This window comes from Phaethon lepturus, unplaced genomic scaffold (assembly GCF_000687285.1).
Source record: "Phaethon lepturus isolate BGI_N335 unplaced genomic scaffold, ASM68728v1 scaffold8522, whole genome shotgun sequence".
Classification (NCBI taxonomy): domain Eukaryota; kingdom Metazoa; phylum Chordata; class Aves; order Phaethontiformes; family Phaethontidae; genus Phaethon; species Phaethon lepturus.
Window position 1 is genome coordinate 2,525 of NW_010521182.1, and position 16,244 is coordinate 18,768.

The 16,244-nt window shown below is 35.8% G+C and overlaps 1 protein-coding gene across 1 annotated transcript; it reads right to left on the reverse strand.

The window, feature by feature from the left end:
- Nucleotides 1-266: 266 nt before the first annotated feature.
- Nucleotides 267-16,237, reverse strand: LOC104616199 (protein DBF4 homolog A-like). The gene is given in 14 exon segments (XM_010281428.1): nucleotides 267-462; nucleotides 464-1,327; nucleotides 2,546-2,670; nucleotides 2,993-3,107; nucleotides 4,392-4,394; nucleotides 5,700-5,831; nucleotides 7,631-7,676; nucleotides 7,948-7,978; nucleotides 9,114-9,190; nucleotides 9,336-9,405; nucleotides 9,952-10,002; nucleotides 11,436-11,630; nucleotides 13,557-13,732; nucleotides 16,192-16,237. Coding segments are annotated over 14 exon segments (2,127 nt in total).
- Nucleotides 16,238-16,244: the final 7 nt, after the last annotated feature.

Genomic DNA, 16,244 nt, shown 5'->3' on the forward strand with positions numbered 1-16,244 from the left:
CTTAGTAGTTGCCTAGCAATTGATTTAAGCCCAAATCTGGGGTCAGACCTCTTACTAGCTGTGATAAAGCAGTACCTTTTAAGAAATAAAAAACCCCAAGACACCACCTTAGTTTTATTTTTCATATTTACATATACAGAAGTTTTTGCATTAAAAAAATTGAAAACCAAACTACCTGTACATATAATACAGCAATTAGAGTTTCCATGAATAAAATCTTAAATTTGCAAATTTATTTGAAAATCATTATATTAAATAAAGCAGCATTAAAATCCAACAAATGGGGATGAGGATGAAGAGAAAAATAATGACCACATAACATTTGTATTCTGCCCTGCCCATGTATCTTTTATGCTAGTTGAACCTTTGTTCTTGGTGTAACCTGAAAAATCTCCAAATTCCAAGTTTATTTCACTTGTCTGAAATAATTCCCATAGGGCCTGCACCAGTGAGCGATAAGAACTTCTCTTGAGGAACAGACAGTCCATCCGTATATTTTATGCATAACTCCATATTCTGTTTCCGAGTTTCCCTTTTATTTCTTCCCAAGTAAAGCTTCACTTTTCTGCGCAGCTTTCCAGAGGGTGAACTATGTGCAGTGCTGGCATCTGATTTGTTAAGCTCTTTGTTTATAGCAGTATCAGATACTTCAGCCTCCAGAGCCACATTGTGCTGCATCTGTTCATGATTATCACATAAATCACGATGTTTCCTGACAAACGTGGGATCGGCATCTGTTTTTTTCAAACACTTTGCTGGTAGAACTACTGCATTATTTAGTTTTCGTTTTGGATGTGACAGGTTTTTGTCTTTTTCACCAACATCTGTAACTTGACTATGAGAATATAAAGTACACATGCCTTCCTGAAAACATTGTAAATTCTTTTCATTTACTTCTGGTTCCAGTATTTCTTTACTGAATGGCTCATAAGCTCGAGACAAGTCCTCCACGTATGCTTTGCCACCTTTCTGAGGGGGTGGTTGTATGAAATTCGATGATACAACAGTGTCTTTTAAGTTTGCAGCACAGGAGCAATAAGTTTTAATATTTTCATCATTATTTCTGAACTTACTTTTTAGTTCTGAAGGTTGTGACAGATAACAATACAGAAGTGAACAGACAGATCCAGAAATAGGGGTAGGTACTGGCACAGAATTGGGTTGTACTTCCGCAGGCTGGCGATCCAGTTTGAGTGCCCGCATTGCAGTATCCTTCCACGAGTAACTTCTCAATGAAATGCGTTGCTTTTTCAGTCGTTCTTTCAGCTCATCTGGTCTAGCTATCTTTCCGCTAATAGGAGAAAAACATCCTGTACTACATTTTGTCCTACAATGAAAGTGTTTAAAATTATTAACAAACACTTGAAAGATACATGGGTAACATAACTCCATATGCAACCGAATCTAGAAAAGCAACCAAACTGACAAAGCAGTTTTTGTTTTTACATTTAAACGAAGATATATTTAGGACAGCAACACACTATTTCTACCGGAACAGAGTGTCTTATATTTGAATTTGATGTGTTCTTATTGATTTCTACAGCACATAAAATTGTTTTAAAAATACATGAAGTAAGCAGTCTAGTATTTCAATAAATCTCAATTCACAGTGGTATTAAGAACAAAAGAAGTTAATGAATATAATGCAATGACTATAAATACTTACAAATATTCTATGATATATACACACAAAATTAGCATAATTATATATGATTTTCTTGACATAGTATTTCAAACCTAACCACTCTGAGTATTTTTAAATCCCAAAAGGAATAAAGGCTTGCCTTCATTAGTCTATCAGTTGTTCAACTCTTATTTGCATTTATTTTGATTTCACTGAGTATCTTTATTTCTTCAATTTATTTTTTTAAAGAAATGAGAAAGTTATTCCTTATCTCCCGACTCATTTGCAAACAAATCAGAGCAATCTTGAGTTGAGTTACTGTTCCACGTAATGAAGACACTGCTGTCTACAGTCCAAGACATGAAACAAGTCCTTCTCTCCCATTTAAGCTTTTGAGCTATGAAGAAGAAAGGAAAATCTGTGTTCTTTGTCCAGCACAGGCAGGACAGAAGCTAAAAGGCTTAGAGTACAGATAGGAAGATCTAGATTAGACTAGGAAAAGTTATTCCACTGGTAAGGAAATCAGATTGACTGAGGACAATATAATTTGCTGTTCTTGGGCTACTAAGAATGTCAGAAAGTTTTTAGAGTAAGATGTCCAAACATTGCTGTCCTGTCAGCAATATTTTAGTACAGTATATCTTGCTCTTCTGATGCTGACAGATAGGTAGGATAGCTTTTGGTAATTCCTTTCTGTCTCATTTTCCTGTAATGCCATCTTAATGTTTGGTGGTTTTCTCCCTAATTTCTGCTTTATAGAACTGATTTGCCAGTTACAACTGCATTGCAAATTTCAGTGATTTATTTCAGACTGAAAAATATGAATGTATTCTGTACCAGATCCAGAATTTCAGTACTAAATATCTTTATTGTCAATGTCTTAACTCACGGGGTCTTTAAAATTTAGAACATGTAACTTACCTTTTTATTTTTTTTTCATCATCTTTGTATTCAACAAACTCATAAACAAACTTTGAGATTATATCATCAACAACTTGATACTGTGTGCTTTGTGCAAAATCTCGGTGCTGTTCACTTTCAAGATGCTGGAATTAAAGAAAAACGTGAAACAAATCTGATATTACATATATGAATATGTAAGTCAACCGTATGATATGGAGTAGTAAATGTATGTTAATTTATTACAAGTGTCTCTGAAACATGAATTGCTAGTGCCTTCAGCACAGAGGCAGCAATCAAGAATTAACAACATACAAGGGAAAAAAATACCCACTTGCTGATTTTTAGGAGATACATTCAGAAAATCTTTTAACAGAAAAAAATATATTAAACTAGCAGGCAGAAACCATTGTTGATATGACACTTAAGAGATATGACTGTATCAAAGCATATACTTATTTTACGTACTGTTTGCAGATCTTCATATTTCTTCCCACAACATTCACAATATCCTCTCTTTTTTTTGTCCTTCTGAGGGAGCTGAACAGGAGTTCCACAGTCCTTGTCACTATTTACTTTGTTTCTGTTAACAGAAAAGATATATTAACGAGTCTTAAATATGGAGCTGAGCTCTATACTTGCTTTTCACAGTATGTTCATACTTATTCACTTAATTAAAAAAAAACAACGATAAAAAAAAAATCTTTATTTCCCCTCAAGCTATTTACATTATGTTAGTCAATACTCAGGAAAAACAAAGAGAAAAATTATGCATTAATTTAAAAAATATTTACTACAACAAGACAGGCAGACCTAGTGGAACTATATGTAAACATAAAACATCCAGGTTAGTACAGATGTACTACTATCACTGACTCAGAATAAACAATGCAAAATTGCTAAACAAAAAATCTCAACAAATCAAAGGATATATTGAAGTCTCTGTGCATAACTGATAAAAGGAGGTTTGATAAAAATCAAAACTAGAAAAAAAGAAAAAAATTCTTCTAACATCTCATCAACTGTCAGTATTTTTGGTGCCAAGAAAACAGGCAAAACCACTTGGTCTAGCAGATGACCTCTCATTCTTTGGTAAAAGTAAAGAACAGTCATATTTGTTGGTTACATATAGCTTTTGCATATGCTAACTAAATGCCATTTCGTCCTGTTTTTCTAGGTACAGGCTAAGTGGAAATAGGAGGAAATGAACCTCAAGTTCTTCATGGAGATTAAAACATGAAGAGGTTTTCAACAGCTGCTGAATGACCTTGAGAGTCCTCATTTGGGGACAGCTACTGTTCGCTGCAATTCACTATTAAACCGCCTAAGGATGATATGCTAGGTGGTAAAGCAAAATCATCAATCTCTACTTCTTTTTACTTCAGAGGAATAGTGCCATCTCCCTGCCTAGCCAAAAATCATTCTGACAGACTTTACCACATATCTGCATAGATGTAAGCTCAGGACTTTACCTCAAAAAAACCTGTCCTGAAAAAACTCTAACTTACAAAGCATAGCAATGTATTGCTCAGCATAATAAGTGTACACTGCTTTCAATCAAAGAGTCTAAGCTGGTACCTGCCCCAGCATTTGTTGGGTTCCACAGGATAGGCTCCATCTAACTGTGTACTTTTACTGTTACAGTAGGCTTTTCACCTTCCTTTTTTAGAACTGTCAAAATCACAGAGAACCAGTAAAGCAGGATATAAGCAAAGGCATTTATCATCTGAAGATTGAATAATGTCTGCAGGTCATTGCCTGATGCAGAATCAAGCAGAACTTTTCTTCAACAAGCTTTTCTCCCAGATAAAGATAAAACAAGGAGCACTCCCCTTTCTCTCCTGAAAGTGACATTCCTCACATCTACCTGCTGAGTATGAGATAACCTCCCACCTAAATAACTCTTTGGCAAGTGCCAACCTGAAAGATTAAATACAACTATTCATACAAACATAACTCCTGAAATTTTTAGTATATCATGTTCCTTAATCCACATCAATGAAAAGAATATTGATTCCCCCCCTCCTTTTTTTTTTTTTTTTAAATGCTTTAAAAAGAATGGACCTTTCTAACCCCCTCTGAAGAGATATCATATTATTGCAAGGGTTACTGCTGTATTATAGTTGCTTTGCTTTTTCATACTGCTACATTCACTGGAATTAAAAAAAAAATTAATCATGGCAACATCACATGAAAATCTCCAGCAATATAATAATGGTGAAGACTGGGCAGAACCTGAACAGTTGAGAAGCTATTTTACAAAAAAAAAAAGTATAAAATCTAAGTAAGTCTTAGACCCAAGAACAGAAGAAAAATCAGCAAAAGATACAGAAAGTTCCACACATAGCAAAGCTACATTTCACATAAATATCTTTAGTCTTTCATGTGAATCGATTTCAGAAGTTAATGAAAGAATCATTAATACTCCAGATATGCTAGCTAGAAGAAATTCAAAACAATAGTTTGATTCACACAAAAAACAGATAATTAAGACTCCTAAGTACTTTGAAATCATAAAACTCATTTACCGAAAGTCCTAACTGCATCTAGAGTGTTCAAATAGAGCCTGAATGCCAAAATGTATCATATAAACACTTGCTGTAAGACCAACTGCAATTCTACTGGGCAACTGGCACCCACCTTTCATCACTGAAAAGTTGAAGCAGTATTTGTGGAGTTTGATTTCTATAAATTAGACTTCATCAACAATGTGCACTCTTTATCAACAATGATTTTGCACTGTACGACTGTGTATCACTGTTTGAAAAACTCTTCACTGCCTACTTTCACATTATACTGACAAATATCAAAAAAGGCTTAAGAAATCCACTTCCTGGAAAATACTTACTGGGTGGCATCCAAGATGAGGACAAAGAAGAAACCAGTGGCAGAAAGGAAAAAAATATCTTATGCTGACCCAAAGTGATAGGAGAAGGCCGCATTTTTGGGTGTATGCATCTGGATGTCCAAAAAAGGACTAAAGACAGGATAAACAGGGTACAGAAAGATAGACAGACACCAATAGTTACAGTGCAGTAAATACATCAGCTGAGACATTGCTATTAGTATTACATATTACACAAAATTAGAAGCAGAGCAATTATTTTAGAAGACAATTACTTTAGAATACGATCCTCTCCTCTATCAACATTGCAATAACAAGTTTTCAACAAACCTTTGCTTAGACTGAGTTTGCTTTTGACCAGAAGGATGCTTCTTATCTACCTCAAATGGACTATGCGGTTTTGGAACATAGTAGTTCAGAACTGGAAAACTGGGGAACTGCAGATAAAACGGTCGATAGTGGCTGTATTAGGCAAAAGAAGAGCATAAGAACCATCAGAAATGGAAAAAGGAGTTTATAGCACAAATTACAATCAGGTCAAAAATTCTTTAAAGAGTGTTTCTCTTTTACACATAATGTACACAGAATGCTAAGCACATAAATATCCTAAAATAAATCATTCCTTCCTTCCCTCCCATAAATTCAATACTTTCTCAAAATAGATTTGCCTTGAGTTTCCATAGCTGTCTTACACATATATACACCTGGGGTATAGCGTTCACACCTATTTATTGTTGAGAGTTGGGTAACCAATAAAAGTAAGAACAAGTTGGGTGATGGTACATCTGTGTTCCCAAGAAGTAGCCATAGCAGTTCCTAACATCCAATGCATTAAATTTTTTTCCTGTTTTACCATTTGCTTCCTTTTTTAATCAATTCACCGTTCAAAATATAAAACCTGACCTTTTCATTTTCTAGAAGGATCACTTTCCTGTACAGCATTGTACTTGGAAAGGTATCAGAACTAGCAACTGTACCATTGCTCCGAATATATTAAAAATATTTAATATAGGGCATACCATAAGCTCACATACTTAATCATTTGACTGAAATGCTGATGCCAGAGTTCAGTCTGATTCCTCCCCCCCCCCCCCCCCCTCCCCATTACTATTATAAGCTACCCAAGCAGAAGAAAAAGAGCAAGGCTGGAAAACACAATAGGAGAACCAAGCATCTTGTTCTGCTTCTGAACTGTTATTTATGTTGCATAAACATTTAAACATTAAAAACAATTGTTTATGTTACATAAACACTTAAAGTTGTGTCTCAGGTGTTTGGTACACAGCTACATTCAGAAGTCAAATTCACACGTTTATATATAGATTTCCTGTAACAACTGTGTTTGTCCAATTCTCCCCATTATCCTCGTGTCCTTCATACCTATTACACCAACTCACAGTGTAAGAACAGGTTTAGGTCTCTTTTTGTAATTCAGGAAAGTGTCAAAGAAATCAGGTCAAAGAATTTGGAGCTTACAAACATCATCACAAAGCAGATGTTAGTTAATATAAAGGTGCAAAACATTCTGTGCAGAACTGCACTTTTTGATAATTCATTGTTCTCTCAACTTCTGGCAAACTGGTATTTCCTTATATAACCAGGTCTGATCAATTACAGGACCAGAAATATATGAAAATTTCAAAGGCTGAAAATACCAGATTTCATGCTACTGTGGCTCTTGAAATCAGATTAATAAAGCTTATTTTCCTTTCAAAAAGAAATGATTGAACAAATTTCAAGGGAAGATTTGAACTATAACAACTTCCCTCTCCTTACATCTAAGCAGTCTCTGCAGGAGATGAACGTTATTGAGTTGGGACTACAGGACTGGAATTTAGTATACAAAGTTTTATTGGCCTTTTTGGCTATAGGATTTGGATCTAAGAAAAAAACATCAATGTTCAAAGCCTCCGTGTTTCCTTTTCATTCCTTGGCCCTTGGCAGGAAGTAACCCAAGGAACCCACTTCCATGGTCTGCAAACTGGAGCTACATATTAATTTTCCACTTCCGTTACCTATTGCAAATATTCCTTACTATATTACTACCTGCTAAACCTCACTCAGTGGCTAAACACACATACCTACCCAGAGCATGCAGAGATGAAAATTTTCTATCCTATATGAAGAGGACAGTATACCTGGCATCTAAAGTCAGGAAGTCAAAGAAAACTGAAATCTGAAGGCCACTTCCTCAAGGCATACAAATGTTTAACTACTCAGTTTGAGAACCACATTATTGAATGTATGAAGAGAACGCTTACCGACTTCTATCTTCCACCTTGACAAATGGATTTTTCAGTCTACCTGCTCAAGGAAGAGAAAACGAAATTAAGAGAGTAATACTTTTCTTCTTTTAGCAAGTTACTCCAGTAGCTGAATAAATAAGCAGACATTACTTTAGAACTCATTATATACATGTTTTGACAAACTCTTGATTTCCATGAAGTTTTCCTACACGCTTTTCTTAGACATACAAATTAGAATACAGCAGCACACTTGACCAGATAAGAACTGTAATACATTAAGCGTTCAGAATGTAAGGCAAAACAAAAAACTCCACAAATATTGCAATACTTACTTCTGGACTTTGAGGCAGTAACTTGTTTTCCCTATTGAAAAAAAGAGAGAAGGTATAAAAATGCCTATGAATAGTATCCTGCATTTTATTAAAGATTTAGCTGTAGCCAAATTAAAACTATGAGGGTCTCCCTGTGTTAATCATGACAAATAAGCTCATTAGTACTTCAGAAATATGGTAACATGTTTCACAAAGAAATATTTATTTCCACATTTAAAAAAAAAGTTCTCCTTTAGATGTTTTGATTTATTTTTCCTAAAACCAACCAAAAAACCCACACAGGTAAATTTCTTCACTTTCTCTCTCTCCTCCCCCAAAACACCTTGCCATGGTTCAAAGTTGATTCTTAGATACAGGTAACATTTTTACAACACTGTATAAATGCTAATTAACTACAAGGTGTAAAATGCCACCAAAAACTGCAGATAGCAACCATCTCCAATTAAAACAATTCTTCTCGTTTGAACGGATTTACACAGGTTGTTTGGAGTGCAGGAGCAGCTAAAACAGTTTCAGTGTCTCAGTACGTCACACTAAAATTTGGAGAAATCGGGATTTTTCACATGCCAACTGCATATTATTGGCAGAATAGCTCCAAGATGCTTTATGCTAGTTCTTTAAAAGACTAGGAAGGAAAAGACGCAGAATTGAGCAACTGACACAGATTCCCTACAGACACCTTCTTCAGGAAACGTAACTAATTCTTCAAAATGGTCCATCAAAAGGAAAGGGTTTCTAATAACTGTGTCATAGGAAAAATTATACAACGCAGCTTAACCACAGTCTACATCATACTAAAACCAATACAACCAAGCTACTTTTTTTATTATTTATTATTTTTGAGACAGGCAGAATGGAAATTTCAGACAGTTCGGTACTTATGATTCTTAGATATCCTTTGAAGAGCAAAGGTCTACACATTATTTATCTATGCTACTACGGAATTTATTTTTGAATAATGCTGAAATGTATAGTGAATACTTTCTATTTTTCAAGGATGGCTTTTAAATCAATTCATAAAACATAGTGGTCTGTAAAAAATTGAACATGAGCAAGACTATTAAAATAAAACCTGTAAACTTCACAGTAGCTAGTATTTAGTACAACTCTGTTTTCTCAGTTAATGAAACAAATGGCATTTTCACAAATGACAAAGTGCCACTTACCACATCTTTAAAAGAACTGCCTGCTCTTTTGATTAGGTAGAGCTCCTTTTTCTTTTGTTCAATGTAATTCTTAACATCTGGCAAAAAGAAGGAGAATTATACTCATCTGATTATATTTTTGTATGGGTGAAGTAATTTGCCATTTTTAATATTTTGAATTCATCAAAAGAATAAATGAATGTTAAAGTTCAAGTTAGGCTTCATCAAACAAAAAATATTTACCCTCAATATGAAGTATCTTCACTCCCCAACTCAAAGCATTGGATAGTATACTACCAGAGGGGATTAAGTCCTGCAAACAATAAATTAATAATTTTAAGCACTATACAGTAGATTATGTAAAATAATTACAAATATATTACATGTAACATGAAAGTTGAGATCAAAGCGCAGATGCTTTGCTTCATGCCAAGAGTATCACTCTCCTAAACGGACTTATCCATTTCCGTGTCACAGCACTTCACCATCAAAATATTGTATTTAACCTTTCATAAAGCCAGAACAGTTACTATAAAACATGACAATAGAGAACAAAGATTTGAAGACAGTGAATTTATATATTTACTTTAACTTCATAAGCACCACTCAAATACTAGCAATATTAGCAATCCTGATAAATTATAATACTGGTCATAAGACTCCACAGATTTTCAATTCTTCAGGAAAAACCAGAAAGCATGACCTGACAGTTTTACTTAGGACAATCCCTCAGCTTCTGCCTGAGAATTCCATGAGGGAATTCTCTCTTAGACCACTAAAACCATTCTTACTATTGGTTTTCCTCTTCTAGAAAACAAGCAAAGTTTCTCAAGCACAATTCATTGACTACATGACTTACCTGCTCTTTGATTGCTTTTTCAACTAAGGCTTTTCCTCTGCTCATACGTACCTATATTAAAACAGAAACACATTTGTAGCAAGTTAGAACTCATTTCAAAAAAACAAAAAGGTAAGACAACTTACATTGTTGCTAACAAATACGTATTTTAGCTATGATAGTCTCCTTTTGGTTCCTGTACTTCCATTTTTCATTACTTCACATCTTCCCCACAAGGTTAGAGTTGATACAGTCAGGGAGGGACAGGGGACCCCAAAGAAGTAGCTGTTTTCAACCACAGGTCACTGCATGGCTGAAGCAATGTTAGTGCTGGAACAACAAAGACGGTGCGATTAAGCAGCCAGTGGCATGTGCCAAAAAATGACGTTTCATCAGCTGCACTTGTGCCAAATTAAGCTAACGGTCATGAATATGATCATAGCCTCCATCTTATCTCCATCTTTTCTACACCAGTGCATCTCCTTTTGTACTGTATGCTGTTTATTCATAATGAGCATGCCTTTACCTCATTTTGCAAATAACCTGGATAGGTAATCTCACCCATGCAATGTAAAGACCAGCCCACAGACCGGCTCGCAGTATTGCTTCTAAGTAAGTACCACGTATATAGTCTGGCTGATTGTTTCCAACTGTATTTTTAAAGGACACAAGACTTGCCCATATAAGAAAACGTCATGTAAACCTGCACAAATTCAGATATTATCTGTTGCAATTAAGAAAGACCTCAGAAAAGCTTAATACACATAATGTTCAATTTTAATTATTTCCTTGAACTACTGTCAAAGAGTTCTTCTGTAGATATCTGCGTTAACAAGACCACAGCAGCCAGATACTAATTGGCTGCGTTGCTAAAGACGCAGGAACCACTGGATGCCATGGCAAGCCTATCCATATTGATCCAGCTGTCAAACATAACAATGACAATGTTTAATTATGTCAGGCATGCTATATTAGAACAGATTTTAGTGTAGTCTGCTTATTTGCAGAAAAGGCTCCTTTGTTTAATTAGTTTTTGAAACTTTGCTTCATTAGTTTGAGTTAGTTAAGTTTCACAAGTTAGCTTGAACTAGTTTAAAAGCATGTTTGACCTGTTTTTAAAAACAAACAAACAAACAAAAAACCTAATCCCCCTCCCCCCCTTTATTCACCCAAGGAACTGTTGCCTTCTTTAGGAAACAAAATAGGAGAAAAATTACAAGAGCATATCCCATGGGTTGTACCTGCTTTGCAGTATTTTTACTAAAAAACTTACTGTATCTGCTCTCTTAAATGAACGTTAAGTTTAACAAAAGTTAGCTTGAACTAGTTTAAAAGCATGTTTGACCTGTTTTTAAAAACAAACAAACAAACAACCTAATCCCCCTCCCCCCCTTTATTCACCCAAGGAACTGTTGCCTTCTTTAGGAAACAAAATAGGAGAAAAATTACAAGAGCATATCCCATGGGTTGTACCTGCTTTGCAGTATTTTTACTAAAAAACTTACTGTATCTGCTCTCTTAAATGAACTTCCATTATGTCGATCTTTTCGGTTGCTAAGATGAGGTGAACTATTTCCTCCATTACGTGCAGATTCTGGGCTAGGAACAGGAGAAATCTGACCAAGAGCTGGTGCAAATTTTGCCTCCTTTTTATTAGACACCAGGTAGCTGATATCTTTACTAAGAAAACTCTCCACTCTCTAAATATAAAAATATAAAGCAAGTAGTTATTTCAGGACAATAAATGAGTAACTCAATTTTAAATTGCATACTTCAAAGAACAGTGACAAAACTTCTAGAATAATTAAGTTCAAAAACACTGAATTAACAATAAGTTTTTTCCTACAGATCTGGATGACAATTACAATGGAGCTGAAGTGGCGCCTTACCAATCACAAATTCTAATTTCAATTTCTTAATTTTGTAATCTATCAGAAGAGCTTTGCTTTGTTTCAATTATTATCATTATTTGAACCATCTAGCTGTAATGCTTTCCAAACAGAATAATAATTCAAACACTGCATGAGAAATAACAGAATAATTTAAGGAAAATCATGGTTTATATAATTTTATATAACAAAAACTACATAGAAGTGTTTAGCTAAACTTAGAGGCACGTGTATGCAAATGTAATTTATGTTTGCATGAAGCTATAAATTCACTGAGTTTAGAACCAGCAGAAAAATTAAAACTTCAGAATAGTTACCATGTTTCATACCTACAGTATTTATAACACTTCTCAAAAAACGTAGAAGACTTAAGTAGATTCACATTATTTTCATACTCAGAAAGACAAAATATGCAATTATCCTACACTTATTCTCTTCCATTTTCCTCCTTCAGTCTTTTGTTACCAACTGTTGTGTGATTATCAACTCCATTTGCCTTATTTCTTGACAGTGTATGTAGCTTAAAATATTTTCCTCTTTACTAATCAGTATGGGCAGCACAAATCACACAGGCAGCAAGCTTGAAACTGTGCCTTCCAGTTCTGCGCTACATACCTTTTTACAGAAACGGGACATATAGAGAGGCAAACTTGAGTGCACTCCACACAAGTAACAAAGAAACACATGTGGTAGTTGATCTTGAGGGTGCTGAGCACCTCAAATTTAGGCATATACTCCTCAGAATAAAACAGAAAAACTTTCAGTCTTTTATTTGCAACCTTACCTTTCACATATGAATTCCTAAAATTCTGTTTTAGAGAGAAAGAGAAAAGATAGCATGCACTCATTTAAAGCTAAATATAAAGAGATGCATCTAACTTGAAACCATATTATTACTATTCCTTTCCTCTACTTAATTTCAGACAGCACGTTGATTTACAAGTGTGAATTTCATAAAGCTGCTCAGCACTCCTCTGAGGTCAAAGAAGTATTGCCAAAGCAACATTCAGAACAGCTAGCAATTTAAGCAGATCCCTTTAGCCTCTGTGGTTAAAGGGTGTTTAATACTATAACGGCCATGATTCCTCTACACGAATTCAAAATATTCAACTTTAAAGTGGACTAAGCAATTGCATTGCTTGTGTGTTACTACAATATCCTGCACTTGCTTGTATCAAAGCGATTCTTCCATACAGAAGAGAGAATTAGGACAAAATGAAAGTACAAAGATGCTTGTAAAATTTATTATTTAAATTAGAGTATTTAAAAAATACTCATTAACATAATCTGCGCAGAAAATACTTACTGAAGTTACTGACTTTTTAAGCATATGCAAAACACATCCTCTAATCTCTTTCAGGTTCAGCTGAACAACTTTAGTTGTAACATGTAAACATGCCAATATACTCAGCAGCAACAGAAAAAAAAAATCACCTCAAACAATGAAGGTTATTATATTTAGGTAAACTTTTAAGCAAATGAATAATCTACTGAAAACAAACCTCTATTATAAACACTTTTGTTACAATTAGCAAAGCACCTTCTAGCAAAAACACCCCCCACAATAATTTGTTGATAAGCTAATTGTTCCTACTAAACATTACAACAAGCATAAAAAAAATAAAATCCTGTCACATATAAAATACAAGTAACATTAAAATGCAGTCACAAAGAACATGGAAAAGGCATTCCACATGTGCAGATTTTCTTCATAAAAGTCTCTGCTTATTAACTTACCCCTCCTAGCTCTTTGAGGTCCTTTCCTATTTTTTCAGAGATCACATTTGATGGAATATCGAGGTAAAACACCTTCCCAGTGAGTGGCTTATATTTAAGTTTCTCTGGTTTTCCTGTATCTTTTTTCACATTTGTGAGAGAAGATCTTATCTTTTCTGGTTTTGCTTGCATTCCATCTGCCGCAGAAAGAAAAGGGAATTTAAACAGGACTGTGTTTTATGAACTGTGTTTATCTTTTTCTTTTCAAAAAGCAAAGTTCCTAAATTACGGAAGTGAACAAGGCAGGCTTCCATGTAATATAGGACTTTTAAAAAATAGCTATATGTTAAACATGTCAAAACTAAGACAATAATAATATCACATATGCCCTTAAAAGTGTCTTCTTAAAATCATATATTAAAATGGACTTTTTATTTCAGTTGCTATACAATGCCATCAATTTTCTCACCCGGTTTGGCAAGTATTTGCTGTCTCTACCACAGTATATACACTGTGATTAGCAGTGGCTGTGACAAGAACACCATTTTAGAACAGAATCTGCCTCTCTCTTACTCATCTGAAACCAAAAGGATGCATATAGACTAATTAGAACAAAAAATGGTCAAAAGTAACTGAAACAACAAAGAACACAAGACCTAGATCCTACTATTTATCTAAATTTTGAGCACCCACCTGAGATGCAGAAAAACTAAGCTTAAAGTTCAGAACCATTCTAGTTATTGCCACTCTTTAAACAGTGAATTTTACTCTAAAACTAGGAAACCACATACAGCAATTAAACTGTGTCAAGGAACTTCCCTGATGCCCAACACAGAGCTACCCATGCAGGTCTAACTGTCAGACACCTAAATAAGAAAATTTAAAAATTCAGTCTGGGTGAGAAATAAGCCTCATTTCTCAAGGGAAATCTTGGAGTATGGTAGAGTTCTACAAGAACATCAGCTCAATTCTGAGTAGTAATCAAGAAAGAAAAAAAAAAAATCAGAAATTGCTAAGAAACAGAAAATAAAATGGGTAATTTTATTATGCCACTTCATAAATGCAGGACTCTCAGTTACATGTTAAATACAGCCTGCAAAAGAGTAACAAGGATGATCAAAGGCATGAAGAATGACCTTGTAGATTAAGACTTTGTCAGTCTGTAAAGTAAATTATTTAGGGAAAAAAGAATACAGATATACAAAATCAAGAAGAACACAGAGAGAATGGCTAAACAGCCTATTCCCGTAGAACACCTACAGGGCACCAAACAAATTACAAGTCAGGTACAAATGAAAAGCAGGAATTGATTCTCAATGCAACAGGGCAACCCTGTGTAGCTTTCTGCCCAAGAATGTTGTCAATACTAAGATGCAATTTCTAAGGGAGGCCATACAAGTACAAGGAAGAGGAATACCTTAAGGGGTCCTAAATGCTCAGAAGTGACATGCAACTCATGAAGTCCCTATAGCTAAACGTACCTGGAAACTAGAGTACTATTATTAGATAAAAATAATTACACCTTCTCTCTCCTTACATACTTCCACAGGAATCCATGTACAAGCAATGACAGCAACAGAATCACCCAAGACTTGCGTATCATTAGTTTTACATTGTCTTGTCTTTCTCACTGAGTGACACCCTACTCCTACCTACTTCTCTTCTGGAGAATCTCAAAACAGACAATGAGGGCTGCGGCAGGAAGAGAGCAGGCCTCTTCTATAGACAGAAATCCAACATGCAAACCAGTCCCTCCATTATGTATTCTCTCCCTCCCTGACACGGTCTTAGATGGGCGAGGTAGCAGAACCACCACTCACGCTGCAAGATTCTGTAAGTAATGGTTATAAACACACATAAGTGAAGCATGAACAGCAGTCAGGTTTGTAGAATCTAGGAGACCAAAAGAAACAGGAGAATGAGGAGGCTTAGGAAAATGTGACTTCTTCAGAATATAAACAGAAAAGATGAATGATAAGCAGGTGTGCAACTGAAATTCTGTAGATGACCAGGGATCAGATCTGCTGTTACACCCAGCACACACATGTGATGGCCACGGCAGCTCAAAAACTAACATACTGAATACCAGCATCAATATTGGAAAATAGATACTAAATATCTTAGGGATAATCACAAGTTTGCAGTGAGTTACCAGTACTGCAGTAACAGTAAGGAGTCTCTCTTGTTAAGCGACTGCATTTTAATACCCTGGGCCTAACGTGCTGAGGAGACCTTCCACACATGCTTCCCATACCAGCGAAGATCTGCCTGGGTGAAGCAGTTTGCACAGCAGCGGCCTAGCGAATTTCAACACACAGCTACTAGCTACTTTGCACTGCAAGCATCTTGTAAACCACAAGAAGTTACGTAGGTACAATTACACACTTTTACGTTTAGTTCCCCAAACCACGCAAAGGGTATCCACCACTAACAAGGCCAGCCCACGGCATGCTTACTCCTCAGTCTGACAGAGGCAAGAGGCCCAAAACCAGCGCCGGGCTGCCCGCGGGGCTCACAACAACAGCCGGGAAGGCGGCACCGCCACCAGGCCGCGGCTGAACGCGACCCCTGGACCCTGGGAAAGGCCGTTCCCCCGCCCCTCCCAGCTCCGGGCCGGGGAGGGCAGTTTCCCCCCGGGCCAGCCCTCGCAGCTTACGGGCACGCGCTCCTCTGTCGGCGGCCTCCGCGGCGCTCGGTTTCATCTTCCCG